Source organism: Gopherus flavomarginatus, chromosome 8, assembly GCF_025201925.1.
Source record: "Gopherus flavomarginatus isolate rGopFla2 chromosome 8, rGopFla2.mat.asm, whole genome shotgun sequence".
Taxonomy (NCBI): domain Eukaryota; kingdom Metazoa; phylum Chordata; order Testudines; family Testudinidae; genus Gopherus; species Gopherus flavomarginatus.
This window is the reverse complement of record NC_066624.1, coordinates 109205516-109229755: the sequence shown is the minus strand read 5'-3', so window position 1 is coordinate 109229755 and position 24240 is coordinate 109205516. Positions and strand designations below refer to the sequence as shown.

The window sequence follows — 24240 nt, the reverse complement described above, 5'->3', positions numbered from 1 at the left end:
CCAGATGTTGTGCCTGTTCTTGTGCCTTGGAGCCAATCAGATGATGTTGTTTTCTGCACATTCGTGAAGTTACTAGGAAAAGAACCAATTCAATGTGAAATTTGTATTTTGAAAATGTACATAAATCTGTTTATTCTGATTAGTGGTTTAAAATTAATTAGTGGCTTTCGTGTCAGTGAGTGTGGTGACCAGTGCAGTAAGTATATGGCTGAAGAGCTTTCTACCAATATGATAGTTCTTAGTTCTGCTTTTGATGTGATTGTGTTCTTGTTTTAAATGAAACATCCTATTTTTCAAGTTCATGGGCTGTAATATTTTTGAGGGTAGGAAAATTTTAATTGTACACCCCTACCTCGATATAATGCTGTCCTTGGGAGCCAAAAAATCTTACTGCGTTATAGGTGAAACTGTGTTATATTGAACTTGCTTTGATCCACTGGAGTGCGCGCCCCCCCCCCCCCCCGAGCACTGCTTTACCACGTTGTATCCAAATTTGTGTTATATCCGGTGACGTTATATCGAGGTAGTGGTGTATTTTAATTTTAGCAAATAAATATTCTGGCATTTTTACCTCTCCCCACTAATATCTTTGTCACACTTGAACATTTTTAAGTACCTGCCCCTTTTTAATCTTACTGGTGCATTTTGTCCATGCACATCCTGTCAACTGTTTGCTAACGTTCGTACTGTCGTCTTCCTTTCTGTGTTCAGTCGCTGTCAGGGTTGGCTCAAGAGGGCTGTGCTACCACCCTGCCTCATGCCTTCAGATCTGTCAAGGTATCTCTAGCTATTATTCACCAGTAAAGCCAACAAAAAACTCTGAGATCCATAATTCTATTTTAATATGTGTTAGTCTGTCAGCTTCTAATCTGAAATTCAGAGTTTATGAACTTGACTGACCTGATTAAATTGCAGTAGGTTTTATGTTGCTTTAGCCTTTGGTCCTATCTTCAGTGAGCCTAAACCATGCAAATATGTTAGTAGCTAGCAGGGTTTCAATCCCTGTATGGATTGATTCTTACATTCTTGTTGCCTGTCACCATTTCTTTTATTTTCTCTTCCCCAAGCCATCTACTGACTTGTAGCTTACTGGAAATGTCACTGCTTTTTTTCTTTACAAGTTTACTCTTACCATAAAACTTGATTATCCTGTACATTGTCATCTGCTATGGAAACTTTATTATATTGAATAGTAAAAAGCATTAATCACAAGAAATCATTAATCCATCATTAACTAATCTTTGATCAGCACTTTTATTAGTTCTAACCACAGTATTACTCCGAGGGTGGGCAGGAGAGTGAAATTCAATTAATACTAATTTTGCTCTTGCAAAGATTTAAAGCGGGCTGTGTATTCGGATCAGAGCTGCTGTCTTGCATGTTTTTCACGATATTTAATTGAAAACCAGGTAATATCCCTATTCCCACCCTGAAAAATATTCAAGCACAGCATTGCCACTGTCCTTTCCAGAAGCTGTACCTCGTTCACCATTTTATTCCTTGAAGAAGATGACTTGCATCAGTTCTGCAAAACAAGTGCCTATTTTACATCTTTTTTTAACAATAGGCCGTTTTTTCCCTTATATTTTTTTTTTTCTGAAATGTGTCTAGGTGGATGGTAACTTCTGAAAAGCTAGTCCTAACCTCTCTCAATAAGGATCATTAATGCTGTTTTACTTATTTGTCCACAGAGTGATGAGAGATCTACTATATCAGCAGCTTCACCTACTACCCAAACAGGTAACAGGAGAGAGATGCAAAAAGTCTAAAAAGAAGGGATAAAGTAGGTTAAATTGCTTGCTTGCCTAGCTAGACTGTTAAAGATGTCATTCCTATCCGTAAGCTGGACTGCTCTGTCTGTGGGCCTGATTTGTTGTTAAGTTCTCTCTTGAGTTGCATAAGTAAATAGAGCACAGAACTGCTGGCATATTCTGTGGGAAGTAGTGGGGCTCCACATTTTCCAGGCTCTGGCATTGGCGTTGCCCTAATGACACATTAAATACAAAATGGAACAAGTTGATGGTAAAAGTGCATGGAATGTGCTTAGCATGCAAGTACTCTTGAAGGTGCCTCTTTCTGTCCTATGCTTTTATCATGCATGGCTGTAATTTATCTTGTCATTAGGTTATAATTTTATTTTGTTCTTTTAATTACTACAGTGCTGAACCCATTTCCTATTAAACTCGTAACCTTTTTCTTCTTTCTCCTCCTTTCCTTTTCTGTGCCTTTCCACATTTGTTCAGTCCACCTTTCCTCTCTGTATCCTGGCCCTGCTGCTCCTCCTTCCTATAGAAACCCTTCCCAGCGACCTGAGAGTTTCCTTTTCCGAGCAGCTGTAAGGGATGAAATGAACAAAGGTAGGTTATATAGCGGAAGAAGCTGGACTGTGTTACAAAGTTATATTAACTTCCAAGTTAACCAATTTTTGCACAATTGCATTATCTTGGCGGCAGTAGCTTCATTCTCATCAAATTAGCTTTAGAGACCTATCTGTGGACACCAGTCGCTAAACTGTCTTAGAATAAACCATTAGAGTCCCATTTGTAATAAGTCCAATATTTTTGTCTTGGTAATAAATAAATGTAACATATCAAAAAATTTTATGTGCAAATTTGTGGAGTGTGTGTGTGTGGGGAATTAGTGCTGTGCTCTCCTGGATTTATACTTTCACCTATACAGAGGCTATTGTAATGCTATTTATTAATCCCCTTGATAGCAATGAAGGCAGCATTATAGACTTCACATTGTACTGTAGTACATACCAGAATTCATACCTTTATAGCAAGACTGATGAAAGTTGCACAAAGCTATCTAAAATTAATCCTTTTTATGCAAGTATTTATTGGGCAAAAGAAAATGAACAGCATCTAAGCCTTGCTTAGATTAATAATCTAATGATGGAAATCAGTTTGTGAATAAAGATGTACTGTACCCAAACTTGCATACTGTGTGTGTAATACTGCATTAAAGGGATACCTCCGAATCAAACGCAGTTTGTCACTTTCCTTCATGCTGTTTTTCTAGCTGTTGCTTCATCTCCCTCTTCTGCCTCATCTCCTCCTAATGATTCTACAGACTCCAGAGCAAGGCAGAACTCCAGGCAACGTGAGGAAGAGTTGGAGCTAATAGAGCAACTGCGGAAGGTGTGTGCTAACAGTAACTAGTGTACACACATTTTAGCAAATTCACTGCAAGTATGATACAAATGTTTCTTCGTGGTTTTGGACTTGCGTCATTTAACCAGTGCCAGCCATAGTCTGTTGGATAAATTCAATGTTAGTAACTTCACAATCTAAACATTTTCCATTCAGTTGGCTACAGCATTCTTCATCTTACTCCTGTCATGTAATGTCACTTCTCGTACACTGTCAAGTTGTCCACTCCCACCTGATTGCCAGTGAAGCCAGTGTTCATCGCCCACTTGTTTGAAGATTTAAAGAGCATCTTTGTGCTTTCTCCCAGGCTGCTCCTCCCAGTTGGGAGGAACTCCCTGTAAACATCAGTAAAGCCACCTCATTGTCCTCTTTCAAATCCCTTCTTAAAACTCTCCTTTGCCATGATGCCTACAAAAAGCTTGGCAATGGTTAGGCAATTGGTGTGCTCAGACCACTGCTAACTAATATCATGTTTCCTTTTACTACCCATCTGTCGGTATCCACCTGTTGTCTCCTGTCTTATACTTAGGGCTTGTCTTCACTACCGGGGAGATCGCTGCCGCAGTCGATGCAGCGGGTGTCGATTTAGCGGATCTAGTGAAGATCCACTAAATCGACGGCAGAGCGCTCTCCGGTCAACTCCAGTATTCCCGCTCCCCTAGAAGAGTAAAGTAAGTCGACAGGAGAGCATCTCCCATCGACACAGTGCAGTGAAGACACCAGGGTAAGTCGACTTAAGCTGCGTCGACTCCAGCCACCTTATTCATGTAGCTGGAGTAACGTAACTTTGGTCGTTTACCTGCCTGGTACTGAAGATGAGCCCTTAGAGAGTAAGCTCTGTGGGACAGGGACTGTCCTTTTGTTCTATGTTTGTCCAGAAATTAGCACAGTGGAGTTGTGGTCCATTACTGGCACTACACTACCACAGTACACATAATAAATAATAAAAATGCTATGGTCTGTTATGCTGCTGTGGTGTTTCACCCCAGAGATGGCTGCATTTCTGTAGTGCAGGAAGTGACTCTTAGAAGTGTTTGTAAAGTGGTTTGGAATCTTTAGGGATGAAAGGTACCTAGAAATGTAAAAGCAACAGAGAGTCCTGTGGCACCTTATAGACTATAAGACTACTAGTCTGTAAGGTGCCACAGGACTCTTTGTCGCTTTTTACAGATCCAGACTAACACGGCCACCCCTCTGATACTAGAAATGTAAGTTATCATTGTAATTGTTTGAGACTTTGTCAGGGAATAAGACTTCTAACTCATTCCATAAATGCTGATGCTAATACAGTAGTGAATGTAAGCACTTCACCAGAATGGATTTTTTTTCTTCCACTCATGAACTTAAAGCAGGGGTGGGCAAACTTTTTGGCCCAAGGGCCACTTCGGAGAATAGAAATTGTATGGCGGGACATGAATGCTCACAAAATTGGGGTTGAGGTGCAGGAGGGGGTGTGGGCTCTGGGGTGGGGCTGGAATGGCAGACTTTGGGGTGTAGGAGGGTGCTCTGGGCTGGGACCGAGGGGTTCGGAGGGCAGTAGGGGGAGCAGGGCTGGCACAGGGGTGCAGGTTCCAACTGGGCTGCAGGCTCTGGGTGGAACTGGAGATGAGAGGTTTAGGGGGCAGGGAGGGTGCTCCAGGCTGGAATCAAGGGGTTTGGAGAGCGGGAGGGGGATCAGAGCTGGGGCAAAGGGTTGGGCGTAGGGAGAGGCTCAGGGAGTGCAGCTCCGAGTGGTACTTACCTCAAGCGGCTCCCGAAAGCAGTGGCACGTCCCTTCTCTGGCTCCTATGCAGAGATACAGCCAGGCGGCTCTGCATGCTGCCTCATCTGCAGGCACTGCCTCTGCAGCTCCGATTGGAGTGCGCAGGAGCCAGAGTGGGGCCAGGCCGCGGCTTCCGGGAGCTGCATGGTGTGGCTCCCAACCTTGCTCCCTGGCCGGAGTGTTAGAGTGGGGCCGAGCTGCGTAGTGTGGCCCTGAACCAGCGCCCCGACCAGAGTGGGGCCGAGCTGCGTGGTGCGGCCCCAACCCAGCGCCCTGGCCAGAGCGGGGCCAAGCCGCGTGGTGCGGCCCTGGCCAGAGCGGGGCTGAGCTGTGTGGTGTGGCCCCGACCCAGCGCCCTGGCCAAAGCAGGGCCGAGCTGCGTGGTGTGGCCCCTACCCAGCGCCCTGGCCAAAGCAGGGCTGAGCTGCGTGGTGTGGCCCTGACCCAGCGCCCCGGCCGGAGTGGGGCCGAGCTGCGTGGTGTGGCCCCGACCCAGCGCCCCGGCCGGAGCGGGGCTGAGCTGCATGGTGCGGCCCTGACCTAGCACTCCAGATGGAGAGGAGATGAGCCGTGTGATGCGGCTCATGAGCTGGCTTAAAACGGCTCACGGGTTGTAATTTGCCCATCCGTGACTTAAAGGAAACCGTAACCCAGCATGTTCTCTAAATAATATTTTGTACTGATGTAGCTCCTTTCATCTGTTGATCTGAAAGGACTTCGCGTATATTGAGCCTCACAACCTACTTCCTAGGTAGGTTGGAGTTTTAAGTATAAAACCAAACTCATTTTGCAAATGTGTAAACTGAAATACAGAAGAGTGATTTGCCAAAAGTCACAATGAAACAGGAAGGCTCTAAGCTTTGTGTAGCACGAAAACTTGTCTCTTTCATCAACGGAGGTTGGTCCAATGAAAGCTATTACTTCTCCCACCTTGTCTCTCTAATATCCTGGGAACAACATGGCTACAGCTTGACTGCAAATGATATATTGAATGAGACTGGAATAGAACCAGTGAATTGAAACCCTGCTTTCTTCTGCTGTAACCACTACACTTCATTGCCTTTTCCTGCTTAAGATAACTTAAACTGGTTAAACGTAGTAGTTCAGTTTTCCTTTGCAGGGAAAATATTATCTCTTGCCTCTGGTGACTACATTCCACTCCTATGTTTAAGACAACTATTTTCATAGTATATCTATTCTCTGAGTACCTGGAGGATGTGGAATATATTTCTTGGACCTTGGTTACTCACCCTGGGATTTGTGGTTTTCATCAATTTTGAGTAACATTCTTTTTATCTCAGTTCCTGGATTTTAATTCCATGTGCTGCCCTGTGAAAACTCCATTTGTCTTTTAGCTCAGTAGCTTTCAAACTGGTCAGTTGTGAATCCTAGTGGTCCACAGAATGAAACCTTTTGAGAACCAAGCCCCAGAGAATTAAGAGGGATGTTGGGCCATGAGAGGTTTTGCTATTATGAAATGTTCTGCATAATAAATAAGTTTGAGAAGAGTAGCAGTATTTAATCATTTAACTGTATTCTTATTTGCTTTGTGTGATCCATATTTTGTTGGGATGTTTTTCATTCTTTTGTAGAATATTGAGTCACGGTTAAAAGTGCCTTTGCCTAGTGATCTTGGAGCAGCTCTTACTGACGGAGTTGTTCTCTGCCACTTAGCCAATCATGTGCGGCCTCGATCTGTTCCCAGCATCCATGTCCCCTCGCCTGCTGTAGTAAGTATACAAAGATGTAACAGTGTGTTGTAGTTGTCTGGCTCTCATCATAGCATTTCATAGTCCTTGTGAGACTACATGTAGCATCTTCTGATGTTGGGCAGAGCTGACAAAATACCAGTCTCCTTTGCCTAAGCAGAATGCGTAGCAAAGCCATAAAAAACTAGTGACATTTGTGTGTCTATTTTAAATAGTTACTTCTAACACAGATTTTATTAATTGAACTATGTATAGGACAGGAGTAGGCAACCTATAGCACGCGTGCCAAAGGCAGCACTCAAGCTGATTTTCAGTGGCACTCTCACTGCCTGGGTCCTGGCCACCGGTCCAGGGGACTCTGCATTTTAATTTAATTTTAAATGAAGCTTCTTAAACATTTTAAAAATCTTATTTACTTTACATACAACAATAGTTTAGTTCTATATTATAGACTTAGAGAAAGAGACCTTCTAAAAACATTAAAATGTATTACCGGCACGCCAAACCTTAAATCAGAGTGAATAAATGAAGACTCGGCACAGCACTTCTGAAAGGTTGCTGACCCCTGGTATAGGACTTGAGAACTTTTTATATTTTAGTAAAACAAAAGGCAGGATTCAATATGAGAACCAAAACAGGATATTTCAGAGGGTCAAAGGGTCTTAGAGAAGGACAGATAGCTGGGATATATACCATTTAAATGGATGTGTGGCAACACAATACAGAAAATATAAGAAAGAAATAAGGCATCAGAATTCCATCTCAACTGATGTGAATAGACTCCCATTCCTGGATCCACTTAAATTGTGAATAGACTCCCATTCCTGGATCCACTTAAATTACCATCAGCTCTTTCTCTTAGGAATTTTGATAGGGCATATTGATCAGATTGTTCAAAGTCCCTTGAGCACAAGGCAGATAAGACCAGATACACACTTTTGGGAACAGAAGGACAGGAACTTAATCTTCGTGTATTCTGGGAGTGTTTGTAGCAGGAAGTACACCCAGTGATAGAAATTGCTTAAGAAGATACTTCTGTGTTTCCTGACTGCAATATTTTGGGCAGTGCTTTAGAAATTTTGGAAAGTAATGCAGGAAAAGTACCTGTATCTATAACTTCATCAGTGGCAACTAAAAATGTGTACCACCAAAATACCACATGTGGCTAGAGAAGGTATGAGAATCAGGAAATGAAGAGGAGTCACTTACAGTATTGATCCTGTTGTTGTGGCAAGTCTGTTCATTTCATTGGGTTTTTTTAGGCAACCTAATAGACTACTTGAAGATTGATGAGCATAGGGAATTGTCTGCCTTCCCTTACTGCTTGTAGCATACCCACAGCAGTGCTTCATAAGTTAGAATCCAACAGAGCTATACAAGACACCCCGGTGGGCTCTTGCCTACTTGAAATATACAAGTGTATTTTGAATATATAATGTGCATTTTGCTCTCATAAAGGCAGATTTCTTTTGCTTGTTATGATTTTAAAACACGATGAATGACTATATAAATAAAAAAGGAAAACCAAAGGGAGTCTCTGGGGAAAATGTTGAAAAATGTGTGTTAAGTTTTGCTTTGACTTATTTTGGAGACAGTACTTGTGTTAGAATTCTTCCTGGCACTTACAGTATTGTGTGCTAGCAGCAAAGAATCCTGTGGCACCTTATAGACTAACAGACGTTTTGGAGCATGAGCTTTCGTGGGTGAATACCCACTTCCTCAGATGCATGTCTGTATTGTGTGCTGTATCATTATGGTTTGTCTTCTCTGGTCTTGTTTGATCATGCAGATGTCCCCATAGTTTAGATAACAGACTAAATAGATATGAGGGCATTTTAGGCAGATTACAGAATCCTCAAAAAATGGATGCATATAGCTGCCATTCAGTAAACTTGCTTCATAATGAAGATAATGTCTGTGCCCTGTCCTCTGTGGAATTGGATGGTTCCAACGCTCCATTGTGAGCAAAATTGTGGCGTTGCCACAAGCCCTGAGTAAGAGGCAGCATATAGTCGCAGTGCCTGGAGAGCGGAATGGGGTTATATTGTGACCCAGCCGTAATATGTTCTCTGTTTTCCCTCCTTACTCCAGTAGGGGGAAATCTGCATAAGCCCTTAACCTGGCACAGATTATTTACCCTTCTGTACCAGCTCAGCTGTGCTGTCTGGCACATTGAGGGTGTGGAGCTGAAGCTCCACCAGCTTCCCACCCACCTGCTTAGAGGGGGGAGTATTAGCCTCACAGAAGCTGCCCGGTCCACTGTTACCCACAATGTGGGTAGCCAGGACAAGGGAGAAAAGGGGCATCTTATATCTTGTTTCTGTTTGTCTAGTCTATTCTTTTTCCAGTAGTTAAAGTCTGTGTAAAAGTGTTGAAGTTAACCAGAAAATGCCCATTGTTCAAGAAAAATCTGATAAATACAATGTAGAACTCTGCTGTTAACCATATGAAACACACTTGTAAGGAACTCAGGCAGCAGCTTCCATTTTCTCTGGTTTCATCTGGCTCTTTTTGTACCTCTTTGTTAACTGAAATATGTTTTAAACATGCATATAATTTAATCATTCAGAATAGGCTCCAGGTTGGTTCCCATCATAAAATTGCTCTGAAATTCAAAGGTTACCGTACTGGAGCTATGTATGTATGTTTTATTCTAAATGTATTTTTAAGATTAGGTTATTGCAGCCACTCAAAATAGACACCAAATGTGCAGCCTATCTTATAACACTTTGTGTGTATATTTTGCACAGATCAAAATACTTTTTCCATTAAAATATCCATTTCAGCACTTTGTGAGTTAGCTTTTCACTTCATGCCTGCCTTTCTAAGGAAATGTCCAACCACCCTGTAACAGAGCTCTGTTTTGAATTAGACAAGCTTATGTCATCATGATGCATTTTTGGCCTGCCGATTTATTATGCTTTTTTTTTTCACCCAAAAGCTTTATTTTTAAAAATCCTGCCAATTAAGAACTTTGTATGCCTTCTTCCCCTGCTTCTTTGCAGCCTAAGCTAACAATGGCAAAATGCAGACGAAATGTGGAGAATTTCCTGGAAGCTTGCAGAAAGATTGGTGTGCCTCAGGTAAATCCCCACCTATTCCTGTATTGTCAGGTATACTGTATTGTATGGTACTTTACAAAAAAGATATTTCTGAAATGTTTGGGGACAATACAAATGTGTAAAGTTTAATACTGTAGGTTCACATGTCAGGTACATATAACAGTAAAGAGCTGATTTAGTTTTGCATTGTCTCAGGAAGCAAAATAAAGTTGCTATAATGGTTTGCAAAGACTATGTTTCACTTACTGTGATCTAGAGAAAGTTCATTATAGTTGGACTCAGTCTGATTCTGTCAAGCAGAATGAGGAGGTGCATTAAGAATCTGGTTTCGAAAATTGTCATTCAGGATTCTTGAGACCATATGTTTACTGTTAGTCCAAGAGGCTTTAAAAATAAAAAAAATAAAATAAAAATTGATATAGTTTTGAGTGTTTTTCCCCCCAGTACCAAGGTTTCTGTTCTGCCTTCAGAGCAAAACCTACTTCTCAGTTATTTTATGTGAACACTTGGATTGTCTAAGAAGAAACCTTTATATTGGTCTGTTCTCTGATGGGTAGTCATCTGTTCATAGATCTGCACTCCTTTTGTTATATGTTCTTGCTCTCAAGCTCTAGTATTTTCTGGAATTCCTCTTCACCTTCCAAAACATTGCACATTCTCTCTGGGGGCAAGAGCTAAGAGATGGAAATATAGATATACAATATAGCACATCATAGTCCAACTGTCTTTTCTTTCTCTTTCCCTCCTTCCCCACCTCACTTCTGACACCAGCTGATCTCAGTGCAAAGGTGACTTTGATGTTTTAATAGCTACTTACTCTGTTTGGCTGTTGTTTTTCTCTCTGGTGCATTAATTGCCATGTTTCCTTACATTATAAAGTAAGTGTTAGAATTCATGTTGCAGTTTTGCTTCATGTTTTTGGTTTTTTTTAATCCTGTTTGCTTTTTGAAAGATGTCTCTGAAAGGGAGAAATGGACCTAATGACTCGTAACTACTTCTGAAAGTGATTGCTGGACAGTCACTGCTAAAGCAGTATTTGCCTGGATTAAGTCATTGATAGCTTCACTTTCAAGATGTATTACAGCTGATTGCCTTAAGCCATCAAAAATTTAGGATAAACTCCTTATTTAGCTGCCCATTAATCTCTTAAGACTCATTGGTGCATGAGGTTGGAACACTGCAGAGAGGGATCCACTGTTACTTTGGAGTGCTGCAGTAACTAGAGGTGCTGAAGTAAACCAAGTCATTCACTTTGTCAGTCTCACTCAGTGAGTTCATATCCCATGGAGCTGAAGGGAGAGGACAAGTGAAATAGTAGGTCATATCTACATCAGGTCTATGCACTGAATGCAAGTCTATGGTGTGGACTGCATTATGCTAGATCTGCATGTAGGTTCACAGAGGCAGGCAAAACTGATCTACCTAGAATCTGCATTGAGCTTCAGATTGGAGCTCCTAAGAACAAGGCCTTTGTGAATACTTAGCTGAGTGACTCCCCAGCTGAACTCTTAATTTACCCCTACATGTCTCCTCTGCCCCTGAGCAGAGAAGGTAGGATGTCTGCATGAGAATGCCAGTCTAGTGTACTGTTACTGAAAAAATGCCTGTGTGTGTCTCCTTTCATTTAAATTCTGAGCTTACAGAAATAGAAGGATGTCTCAAGGTATGGACCTATGTAGAAATACTTACCTTTTAAGAGGGCAAACGAGTTACCTGTAATTATTGTTCTCTAAAGGTAGTATCTTGCATAGAGCCACACTCGTATTCCAGTGGAATAGTTATATAAAACTGTGTGACTTAGTGGTCTTGGATCAAAAGAAACTGACAGTTGGACTCTATGATATACTATATTTGCACCTATCCATCATTTGTTAACAGTTGATGCCTCTGTTGGAGGGAGGTGAAAAGTCCAGAAATGTTGATAATTTTAGAACACTTAAGCCATATGATAAAATATTCAATATCTGTGCAGAATACTACATTGAGAGATCAATTACAGGTAAATAATCTGCTCTGTTTGTGCCATTTTGAATAATTTCACTAATTAAAGTATGGATTAAGTATGTAGAACGTGAAGACTCATATATAGCCAGTGGTAGTTAAGAATACCGTATCCAATTTATTTCTGACTTCCAAAATAGAATGGTTTTGAACTAACACTTATGACAAGTGTCAGCTTTTTATTGAAGAGATTTTATTACATATTTAAACTAGACAGATTGACACACTAATGAACACACAATGCATATAAGGAGGTAGTTCTTTAGAACAGAAGTCTTGCAGATTCCTTAGTGAGAATTAACCAGTTGTAATTTACTCCTTGAAATTGTTGGATGTATTTGAGATGTCAAATGACTGACTGCTTCATGGATACTTGCACGGTTGATCAACTGACTCTGTTTTTCTGTCTGTTTTCCCTTCCTGCTCACACACTTTGGACAGGACAGTCTTTGTTCCCCTTCTGACATTCTTCAGCTAAACCTCAGCGTTAAAAGGACAGTTGAAACTCTTCTTTCCCTGGGGACAGAGTCAGAAGAATCCACTCCTGTCTCTCTTTCCATCCAGCTTTGGGGCTTTGTGGCATTTTACTGTACTCTAATGCTAACACTCTGTATGTTCTATCGCTGGGTCTTTTTCCTCTAGCTGAAGGACAGCGGTGCTGCTGACTCACTACATCACTTCAGCGATTGGTAAAGGCTTTGTTTTTGTCAAGAACTGTTTGGATAAGTGCATTCTTCCTGATCACCAGTCAGAGCTGACATGTACAATGTAAAAACGCTCTTTGGTACACCCAGGTGACAATCTATGACATTGTTACAAGTTTGTATTTGTGTGATGTTTAGCAAGCGTTCTACTTACCGAGGAGGCATTATTGTCCAGTGGCTGGAGTAAGGGACTAGGGTTTAGTGCACTGGGTTCTAGTCACAACTCTATTGAATGGCTGTGTAACATGGGAAAATCACAGCTCCGCTGTACCTCAGTTTCCCCATTTATAAAATGGGAATACCACCCACATTTATAAAGTGCTTTGAGTTCCTCTGATGAAGAGTGATATATATGTGTGAAAAATACTGTTTTTTCTTTACATGTCAATGTGCCTGGTTATATCTTACTGTCTGAGGAGATATGGCCTACGATTCTTTCTATCAGGAGGGCTCCAGAGTTTGTTTACATGCCAGTTTCCTCAACCCTTTTTGCTAAAGTCTTGGATTTCTTGTATTGTTAGATTCTGAATAGTGTCTCGTTTAACTAAGGCCATGTCTACACTACAGACCGTACAGCAGCACAGCTATACCGCTACAGCAATGCTACTGTAAGGTCTCCCGTGTAGCCGTTCTTTGCCGGCAGGAGAGAGCTCTTCTGCCGACATAATTAAACCACCCCCAACGAGCGTCTCCTGCCAACACAGCGCTGTTCATACCAGCACTTCTGCTCGTGAAACGTCGGTCGGTGTGTGTGTTTCACACCCTGACCAACAAAAGTGGTAGTATAGACAAAGCCTAAAAATAGGCACTTAGGCTGACAATGAATCCTGAGCTGCTTTCCCTTACCAAGGCTTTGTCTACGCTGGCACTTGCCTCGTTAAAACCTTTGTTGCTCAGGGCTGTGAATAAACACCCCCCTGAATGACAGAAGTTTTAACAATGAAATCACTGGTGTGGACAGTGCTTCGCTGGTGGGATAAAACTACTGCCCCTCATTGGAGGTGGTTTTATTTCGTCCCCGGGAGAGCTCTCTCCCAGCACCAAAGAGCAGCCACACAGTGCACCTTAGAACAGTGCAGCTGCAGCAGCACACCATACACGTGGCCAAATACATCAAGCGTGGAGCTTGTGGAGGAGCTGAATTTTTTCATCCACACTGGAAAAAATCTGGTTCCTGGTGCAAGATGAGCTATCTTTAAATCCCATCAGAAACCTTGTAGTGTCATGGAATATTCCTGGGGTTCTCACAGCAAACTTCTGGAGCGGCCACTTGATTGGTGTGAGCTCAAATTCAACCTTATTCCATTAGTCTCTTCCTCCTGCTCATGATCAGAATCTTTGCATCATAGAATTGTGGGCTACAGGCTCTGATAACGTATTCACTCTTCACTGGTTTGCAAAACTCAGGTAGTCTTCAGAATTTTTCAGCTGCACACTGCATGCTGTCGCTGTCATGCATCCTCAGGGAGACCGTGATCCATAAATTGGATGTCAAAAGGAGCAGACAAACGCCATTCAACTTTTTCTTTTGACACCAAACTAATTATCTGCCTTTTTCTGTTGTTCGCTATTGTTTTAATGGGACTGTCACGTGAACTCTATATTAGAGCCCCACTTCCTTCAGAGTTTGCCAACAAAAGTAGTTAGACACTGATCAGTTCTGTTTCAGTATTTGCAGAGCCACTACATGGAGCTCACGATTTACGTTTTTCTCTGGGCAGTATTACCTAGCCTGGTGCTTCTCAATCAGCCGTCCTACAAATTTCTGTAACTTGTACTGAACCTGCCTCTTCCCTGCCTAGATGAAGAGCTTCTGTGTTGGGTGCCAATGCACCACTGCCATGTGGCAAGGTGGGGAGGGGTGTTAGTACTTACTGTGAAGCTTCGGCTCCTTCAAAAATCAGTGTCATGTTTGCAAGAGTGGCATTTGGAGCCACACAAGCTCTATTCCAGATTAGACCAACCACAGTTTAATGGGAAGTAGTGGCAATGATCAATTCAGCTGTAGTCCTAGCCCAGTATATCGATTGTTACCCACAAAGCCTGGGACCCATTAGCCTAGTTTTTAATCCAGATTTGCCACATTTCTCCTGCTCAGTTATTGAATGTTTAGACTGAGTTCCCAGTCTGCTCTCCCACTTCTTTCAAGTCAGAGTTCCAAAAATATCTTAGAGCTTCAGGGCATTCCTGATGCTGCGTGCAAGAGACCATGTCTCCCCAGTGTAGATTGACTCAGGAGACTGTGTTCAGAGACCAGTTACAAGTGAGTATTAAGTAATTTGTCCTTTTCTGAGGGCTGGTCTACACTACAGGGGAAAATCGATCTTAGATACACAACTTCAGCTACGTGAATAACGTAGCTGAAGTCAAAGTATCTAAGATCGAATTACTCACCGTCCTCATGGCGCGGGATCGATGTCCACGGCTCTCCCTGTCGATTCCGCAACTCCGTTCGGGTTGGTGGAGTTACGGAATCGATATAAGCGCCTTCGGGGATTGATATATCGCGTCTAGATGAGACGCGATATAGCGATCCCCGAGCAATCGATTGCTGACGTACCCTGAATGTGTTTCAATGAATTCCTCTTAATCCTAAGAAATATGGTCAACAGCTCTTAAACCCAGTTTAGCGACTGCAGGCCAGTGTTTCAGCAGTAACACAGTAGTAACTCTGAAGCACTGCATCATATGTAGCTGAATTGCAAATGCTGTAATTGCCACTAAAAATGGTTTTTGATATGCATGAGCTGTGGAGCCTTGTAATAAAAGGAGAGGCTACTAACCTAGGAGTAGGTTAATGGGAGTTGCTTGCCTCCTTTTCAGATCACATTGTGATTTGACATAGAACATTCCTGTCTGGGAATTCTGCCTGAGGAGAACGTGCTTGTTTTTTCCCCACAAAAGGCAGGATTACAGTTATTTTTAAAAATTGACCACTGGAGCTGTTTTTGCACTGTTTACTCGTATGAACTAAAACTAACTCAGTTGCCTTTATTAACTTCTCTTAATGAACACTGTGATAAAAACTGCAAGGGTTTACAATAATGGTGCCTTCCAGTTTTAAGCCTTTCTGTCTGTCTCTGAGGTATGGGTTCATTCCAAATCATTTCCCCTTGTTTGTTTATATATTTTTAAAAGGCTGAAATTCACAGATATTTTATCGGTAATTGTACTTTTCTCTAGTCTGAGAGGGACGCCTCCTTGTTTATTGGAGCTGAAAGGTGGCAGTCTGATACCTGTCTTACCTCAAGAATTGCAGGTTGCACTTACGCAGTGTGTCTCCTGTCGAGGTCTCCACACGAGGAGTCCAGGCTCTGATCACTCTCACATTGCCAAGAACCTAAAGATTTTTTTGTAAAGTCTTCACCGAAGATGCAAGCAGTGTAGAAAATCAGGTTGCCATGTGCATATGTAAAGAAATGTATAAAGATTCTCCAGGGGTTTACAGATATGGGGTATCAGGTTTTTTTAAAGTAGAAATACAAGGACCTGATTCCGCATTTGACTCTCCATGGTTGGACCCCTGCATGAAGCCTCGCTGAGGTCAGTGGGATTCTGCCTGAGCACAGGCTGACAGCCTCTGTGGAGTTGGTTGCAGGAGTAGGCCCTAAACTCATATTATACACACAACAGCACAACTCCGTATATGCCTCGAAAGCTCATATACTTGAGTGAAGGCTGGGACTATAACAATGTTTAAAAGGGAACTGGATAAATTCATGGTGGCTAAGTCCATAAATGGCTATTAGCCAGGAAGGGTAAAGAATGGTGTCCCTAGCCTCTGTTCATCAGAGGATGGAGATGGGTGGCAGGAGAGAGATCACTTGATCATTGCCTATTAGCTTCATTCCCTCTGGGGCACCTGGCATTGGCCACTGTTGGTAGACAGATACTGGGCTAGATGGACCTTTGGTCTGACCCGGTACGGCCGTTCTTCTCTCATTCCTCACTAGATATTTTTAAGTACTACTACTTAGTAAGGGTGCTTTTCTGAGGTGACTTGTATTAAAAAAGAGTGCCTGTGAAAGATGAATAACTGATAGCTCAAGAATTACCCTCTTTTATTCCTATATTGAGGATATTTGCCTTTAAAATAATCCTGGTAATTCTTCATTGTATTCTTTTTAACAGTAAGAACAGCACTTTTGACATGTATCCTTTTTAGGGCTGTCAAGCGATTAAAAAAAATTAATCATGATTAATCACACTGTTAAGCAATAATAGAATACCATTTATTTTAAATATTTTTGGATGTTTACTACATTCTCAAATATATTAATTTCAGTTGCAACACAGAACACAAAATGTACAGTGCTCACTTTATACTTATTTTTTATTACAAATATTTGCACTGTAAAAAAACAAAACAAAAAATTTTCAATTCACCTCATACAAGTACTGTAGTGCAATCTCTTTATCATGAAAGTTGAACCTGCAAATGTAGAATTGTGTACCAAAAAAACTGCATTCAAAAATAAAACAATGTAAAACTATAGCACCTACAAGTCCACTCAGTCCTATTTCTTATTCAGTCAATCACTAACACAAACAAGGTTCTTTACACTGATGGGAGATACTGCTTCCTGCTTCTTATTTACAATGTCCCCTGAAAGTGAGAACAGGTGTTTGCATGGCACTTCTGTAGCTGGCGTTGCAAGGTATTTACATGCCAGATATGCTAAACATTTGTGTGCCTCTTCATGGGTTGGCCACCATTCCAGAGGACCATACTTCCATGCTGATGATGCTCATTACAAAAATAATGCGTCAATTAAATTTGCGACTGTACTCCTTGGGGGGAGAATTGTATGTCTCCTGCTCTGTTTTACCTGCATTTTGCATATATTTCATGTTATAGCAGTCTCGGATGATGACCCAGCACATGTTCGTTTTAAGAACACTTTCACAGCAGATTTCACAAAACGCAAAGAAGGTGCCGATGTGAAATTTCTAAAAATAGCTACTGCACTCAACCCAAGGTTTAAGAATCTGAAGTGCCTTCCAAAATCTGAGAGGAACAAGGTGTGGAGCATGCTTTCAGAAGTCTTAAAAGAGCAACACTCTGATGCGGAAACTATAGAACCCAAACCACCAAAAAAGAGTAATCAACCTTCTGCTGGTGGCATCTGACTCAGATAATGAAAATGAACATGCGTCAGTCCGCACTGCTTTGGATCGTTATTGAGCAGAACCTGTCATCAGCACGGACGCATGTCCTCTGGAATGGTGATTGAAGCATGAAGGGACATATGAATCTTTAGCGCATCTGGCATGTAAATACCTTGCAATGCCAGCTAAAACAATGCCATGCGAACACTTGACCTCACTTTCAGGTGACATTGTAAACAAGAAGCAGGCAGCATTGTCTCCTGCAACTTGTAACCAACCTTTTTTGTCTAAGTGATTGACTGAATAAGAAATAGGACTGCGTGGACTTGTAAGTGCTATAATTTTACATTGTTTTATTTTTGAATGCAGTTTTTTTGGTACACAATTCTACATTTGTAAGTTAAACTTCCATGATAAAGAGATTTCACTACAGTACTTGTATGAGGTGAATTGAAAAATACTATTTCTTTTGTATATCATTTTTTCAGTGCATATATTTGTAATAAAAATAATAATATAAAGTGAGCACTGCACTTTGTATTCTGTGTTGTAATTGAAATAAAGATGGAAAATGTAGAAAAACCTCCACAAATATTTAATAAATTTCAATTGATATTCTATTGTTATAAGTGCGATTAATGATGATTAGTTTTTTTAGTTAATCATGTGAGTGAACTGCGATTAATTGACAGCTCGAATCCTTTCCGAAGGCCAATCAATCGTGCATATAAATAAGATCCTATTTTGCCATAAAACAACTAATGTGCTCTTCTGTTTTCTTCTGTCACATGGCTTTCTGCTGTGTGTCTAGTAGGAAAGATCAGACCAAATGTGTGGTGTGTTGTTTTAAGAGGGTTTTCGTGTGGGTAATCTATCTCTTGCTGTTGACAAGAACTGCTCTTAAGCATGCGGATACTTCTCACATTTATTGCACAACATTTCCAAAGCATGTGCTAATATCTCAGTATTTGTTAAAAGCTTTAAAAAGTGTGTTTGCGTATTCACATCTGGTAGCTGAACAACGGTGTTTGAGGACTCCCCTACATCCCTGTTGTGTTACGGAAATGAAAACACCATTCCTGTTGTACTCTTGATCTGTGATCATGTTCAGCAAATTGAAGTAAAGGCCCCACAGTCAATCCAATTCTGATTTCATCAAGTGATGTCATTTGAGTGGGATAAGGGCGAATATGTGATTTCCCTCTTCTCACTTGCTCCCCTGAAAACAGTCCTTATTTGTACATATATTTTTCATGAGCGCTGATGAATAAACAAAATGATTGTCCAAGAGTTTGCTGGTTTGTTACCTTGGTGTCACATTTACAGCTGGCTTCTCCAGAGGTAAAGGTGTCTTTCCATACATACTTTTGTTCAGGTGTCCATCCCATTTCATATTTCACTGTCCTGCTTAATTTGCATTTTTTTCTTTTCTTTTCAGTTGAATGGGTTTTCATCCCTTTTCTTTGTTTTTGTCTTTTTGTTGTGTTTTTCCCATGTAGGAGCGATTATGTTTGCCTCTGCATATTTTAGAAGAGAAAGGTTTGACACAGGTAGCAGTGACAGTCCACGCACTTCTGGAGCTTGCACCCCCAAAGCAGCAGCATCACCACCTGTCTGCTGCGTAGAGATCTCCAAGACCTTTTGGTTTCCCTTGGCTAAGCAGAAGAACATGAAGACTTTACTGCTGGTGCAGTGTATCCAAACACACAGAGCTCTGTTCTCAGAAGGAAATTAGCTTCTGTGATTCCTGACAGGAATGTTTTGCTTCATTTCTCCACTTTTTTGGAGATCACACCAGTTTCCATTTAATTTTTTACCAATATTTTTTCCCCTTTATAAAGTGAGGTTTTCCCTTGGGGAAAATTCCTTTGTCTGGTTGTTTAGAAGCATCTGTTAAAACTGACTATGTAGATTTAGGGGATTTATATATACAGTTTGAAAAACTGTAAGATTCCTACTAGGATGTAGTTCCAAAGGGGATGCTTCCATTGAACACAGTGATGGAGACTGCTTGTCCTCCCCATGAGTCCCGGAGAGTTTTCCCTGCTTCTAAGAAACGCCAGCTCTTTCCAGTGCATATAAACATCACAGGTTAAGACTGTGTTTTGAAGCTGATGAGTCTCAGTTTTTCAAAGCAAGACTGAAAGTGATGCTTTAATCTGTGTTGGCATGTCCTCAATATTCAAAAAATATAGATAGCGCTGGTTTTTTCCAGGGAAAACATACTGCTTGTTACTCCTATAAGTAACACACATTTCAGTGAAAGATACTAAACCATAACTGTTCAAATAGTTTTATTAAACAAATCAAAGTATTTGCTGGCTTTAAGCTTTAAGTTGGTTATAAATCTCTCCTTGTATTGGAATCTTCCCCACTTCAGTGGGAAACATCTTACCACCTTTCATGCCTTCTCCTACCCATCATGGGGACTCGGTTACTAAATGGTAATGTTAAATTGGTCTATGGCTTGTATCTGCTGCAAATAATGACTGAAGATTTTCCTATGGAGAATCATGTACCTATTTTCATTCCAGTGCAGATAATCATAAGCTATCAAACCATCCATTAGAGATTTGTTATCCAATTCTGTTTTCAATTGAAAACACACAACCACCCCCTTACACCAATGAAGACCCCAATTATGTAGGAACAAATTATTATAGGAAAGAATGAGATTATTGAATTCCTGGAGTGGTTCTGTGTGTTGGCATAACGCTCAGCTTTCAAAGTGCCAGTCTTTTGCAAAAGGAAATTTCTGAGTGGGCTTGACAGAATGTGTTGTTAAAGCATGTTTTCTTGTAGTTCATACAGTGCTGTAAACTGCCTTTACTCCCCTCCGCCTATCTCGTTTTCCCCAAAAAGTGGAAATTCAAAATATGTGAACAGGAAACTGAAAATAAGGTAAGATGTTACTTTAAAGGTGACTGGCAAAGTCCAGACTCCTTGCTGCCTTGGCCCCCTGACTAGGCTGCCATCCAGCTCTGCAGTAACTTTGTTTTTTGATATAGCAACATTTTAAAAATCCTGTTCTCCCACAGTGAAATCCTCTTGCTATTCCCTGGGGTATCCCAGAAGACACCTCTGCCATTATCATGGGTTGCACAGGGTGTGAATGAGACTTCTAGTCTTTGTGGTGTTCCATTCTGGGGTATTGTTAGTGAACCAGAAATACCAAGAGGGGATGAAGTGAGCAGAAGGGAGGGAAAAAAGGTTAGTTAAAAGTTTTCTTTGCTGTAACAAGCCTGGTCATGGGAACATTTGAGCACAGAAGTCTGGGCTTAGCTGAATTTTCCCTTTAGATTTGTCATTCCATTCTCACCCTGATTTGTTTGCATAATAATTATTTCATGGTAGCTTGTGGTAAATGTTGTCTCAATGATTTCGCATGAGGACATATTTTGCTTCATATTGGTGTTGACACCACTTATCACACCATAAGTCTAGAAAAACACTTGAAGGATATTTAAAACTAGAGTCGCACAGTTGATAAGAGAAAATATTTTCATAATGTGTAAGTGGCTGCCTTGGTTTCGGGAAGATCGGAGTGTGCCGGTAATGTGCATCATAAAAAGGAAGAGGACAGCTCGGTGCAGGTACACCTTCCCCCAGCAAACGGTGCAGGCTGTGTGCACAGCACCTTGTTCCAAGTGAAGGCTTCCAAAGGACAGAGCTGGTCCTTCAAGCATTCTGTTTTTTCCTTCTTCTGCAAAAAGCACAGGTCACTTGCGGGTTTAAAGAAGTGTAAATGGTGGATTCTCTGCAACTTGAAGACTTTAAAGCATGATTTGAGGACTTCAGTAACTCAGCCAGAGGTTAAGGGTCTATTACAGGAGTGGGTGGGTGAGATTCTGTGGCCTGCGACATGCAGGAGGTCAGCTAGATGATCATGATGGTCCTTTCTGGCTTTAAAGTCTATGTGGCAGTGAAAGGAGAATTTTTTTTACTGCAGTCTCTGCCATTTGTTGAAAGGGGGATGGCATCTCACTGCTGACACTATAGACTAGTGGTGCCCAAACTTTTTCATGACCTCCCCTGTCCCCATCCCCTGAAGCAGTGGTGCCAGTTCAGATATTTCTTGGGAGCAGGGCAGATTTTTTTCAACCCTGTGCTGCCCGGTCCCACAGCCAGCCCTACTCTCCCATCACCCACTCTTGAGGGTACCTGGGAGGGGATTGTCATTGCAATGTGGAGCAGGCAGAGCACATGGACTGGGCACTCCACCCCATCAGTGGTGGCCGCACAGGCTCCTCATCCCTCTCCAGTGGTGCAGCTCCCTGCCAGGCTGGGGGGCTCATTTCAGCACCACCAGCCCTTGGATTCTTCTGCCAGCAGCCAAGACTAGTCTCTCTGAAGCCAGCTCCGTGCACCCCAGGATGGGACCATCAGCAGCTTCTCTGCTTCCCCTCCCTGCTGGCTCGCGTCTTCCAGCAACACCAAGTGGAGATGCCAGGGGTTCTTGCTGGAGGGCCCAGCAGGCAGAGCGGGACGGGGTGCCGCACATGTCCCGTCCAGAGCCCCCGCCTCCCTCACGCTGCTCCTTACCCCTCCTCCCTGATGGCTCAAAATCTTCCAACCCTCTGCGGTTGTGACGCCCCGTTTGGAAAATTCTGATATAGACAATTCTGCCATAGACCATATATGCTTCCTTATGGGTTATCTACAGATCATTGTTAAGGGGAGTAACAAATGAATCTGAATTCTCAGTACTAGATACTTTGCATTCTGTGTACCTGGGTATTAGGTTTTGTTTAATAGATCAAGAGGAGGATGCAATATTTAGATGTATCCACCGTAAGAAATCTGTTAAACTTAATGTGGAATTGAGAGTCTGTTTTTTGCTCGAGCCCAGCTTCCAGACGTACAGAAACTGACCGTAACAGCATTCATGTTGGTAGAAATTGGACATTTCATAAATGTTAATTTTTGGAAAACTAACTATTTGGAGGTTGAACCTGACTTTCAGTGAATAGCTACTTCTCAGTGTGTCTTGTAAAATCAGCCACAAATATGTGCAACCGAATTTTACATCAGCAACTATACTTGTATGCCTGGTCAGATGTATGCTCCTATTTCCTTTACAGTTCTAAACAAACATTTCACTCGAGCAAGAACACATTTGTGTGGCCTATTAGTTTGACTCTTTAATTTTCTGTTTTCGTGCTGGCAAACACTAAATGTTGACCAGACATCAAGGATGAAAATCCAAATCTGAAATTTCAAGATACGGTTTATTTGGGATGTATTATACCAAAAAACACTTCCATTTTCTGTTGTAATTAAATGGGTTGGGATTTTTTGGTACACCTCTACCCCGTTATAACACCACCCGATATAACACAAATTGGGATATAACACAGTAAAGCAGTGCTCTGGGGGGGCGGGGCTGCGCTTCGGCGGATCAAATCAAGTTCGATATAATGCGGTTTCTCCTGTAACACGATAAGATGTTTTGGCTCCCGAGGACAGCGTTATATCGAGGTAGAGGTGTATATTTATGTGCAATTTTTGTTATATCCAGTGAAAAAATATTTTAAAGAAAACGTATTTGATTTCATTTTGTGTGCTAAATCAAGAATCAATTGTGGCCTTGCCCTTTTGGGGAGTTTGTGTTGGGGAAGAATCCATTTCAGAGTGTAGCGCTTGCTAGTAGGTTTATGTTAACTCCACTGTGCTATGACCCTACACAAACCTTGCTAAGCACTGAAGAACGCTGAGGATCAAGAATGTTATGAAATAGACGTTGAAGTGGCACTGGCACTTAATGGTCCTTGATGGTGTTGAAATGGTCTGGTCAGGAAATAGGGGATTTTGATTTCTCCTCCTTGGGAGCTAGCGACAAGAGAAACTTGTTCGGAAAGCCCCTTCCTGGCTGGGTTATTAAATTCTCGACAGCGTTTTACAGCACTGAGAATGCTTCTGTTGCTCTTAGCAGTGACGTGATAACTGGTGATTTTTAATCCTTTTATGACGTTAAATGGTTCTTTGACATTTTGGTTTTAGAAGCAGAGGAATTCTAAGGTGGATTTAAACCTATAAAAAAAACTTTTGTATAGATACTGTGTTTTACAAACAATCTAATTTTGTTTCTGAAAACCTTGTAAACGTGTAATTAATAGAGTAAAGGATTTTTAAAGCTCTGCCTATACTTATATGTCTGTAAATACATTCCATAATTTCTAAGACTGTTAAGTAATAATATGCCAGAATATTGTGTATGTTATTTTAAATTGCCTGTTTGCTGCTAGTTGTGTGAACTTCTAGCACACTGATAATATAAAACCAAATACCTGGGTAATTTGAAATAAAGTTTTAAAACCTACATGAACTGAAATATTTCTTCCTTCTTATATTTTTATATTTGCATCAGTGATTGTCAATTCCTATGTATCAAGTGTGTATTTACTTTCTGAATTGTCATATTTATTAAGAGAACGGATGTTTTTTCTGGTGGTCTTAGGAGCTTGGTATAGGAAAAAATTGTTCTTTCAGCATAACGACTGAAGGGCCAGAGAAGGAGACAGTGTATGTTTGCACTCAGTATGTTTCTTTCAGCAGATGTAATCAGAACCTGTTTCTCTGCAGCCTTTCTAGCTCCTGCCCCTGAGAATAACTATAGTGTTCCTCAGAATCAGCTCCCCGTTCATTCGTAGAAGTTAGTGGTGGAAAATACTTTTTAGGTCACATGGGCTATTAGCCACAGCCAGTGCACAGCTGCTCTCTGTATTACGTTCTCATGTT

The 24240-nt window shown here is 41.4% G+C and overlaps 1 protein-coding gene across 8 annotated transcripts in view; it reads left to right on the top strand.

Moving 5' to 3' along the window:
• Positions 1–23821, top strand: part of LRCH3 (leucine rich repeats and calponin homology domain containing 3) — a 107802-nt gene extending 83981 nt beyond the window's left edge. For 3 of the 8 annotated variants that reach the window (XM_050963795.1, XM_050963794.1, XM_050963790.1), the window contains 6 exons: positions 1692–1740; positions 2244–2357; positions 3025–3143; positions 6510–6647; positions 9632–9709; positions 19002–23821. In XM_050963795.1, coding sequence (XP_050819752.1) covers positions 1692–1740; positions 2244–2357; positions 3025–3143; positions 6510–6647; positions 9632–9709; positions 19002–19127 — 624 coding nt within the window. In that variant the 3' untranslated portion in view covers positions 19128–23821. Of the gene's footprint in view, positions 1–1691; positions 1741–2243; positions 2358–3024; positions 3144–6509; positions 6648–9631; positions 9710–12130; positions 14933–19001 lie in introns of those variants that run through there. The other 5 variants (XM_050963792.1, XM_050963788.1, XM_050963789.1 and 2 more) reach the window with 3 other exon arrangements.
• The last annotated feature ends 419 nt before the right edge of the window (positions 23822–24240 follow it).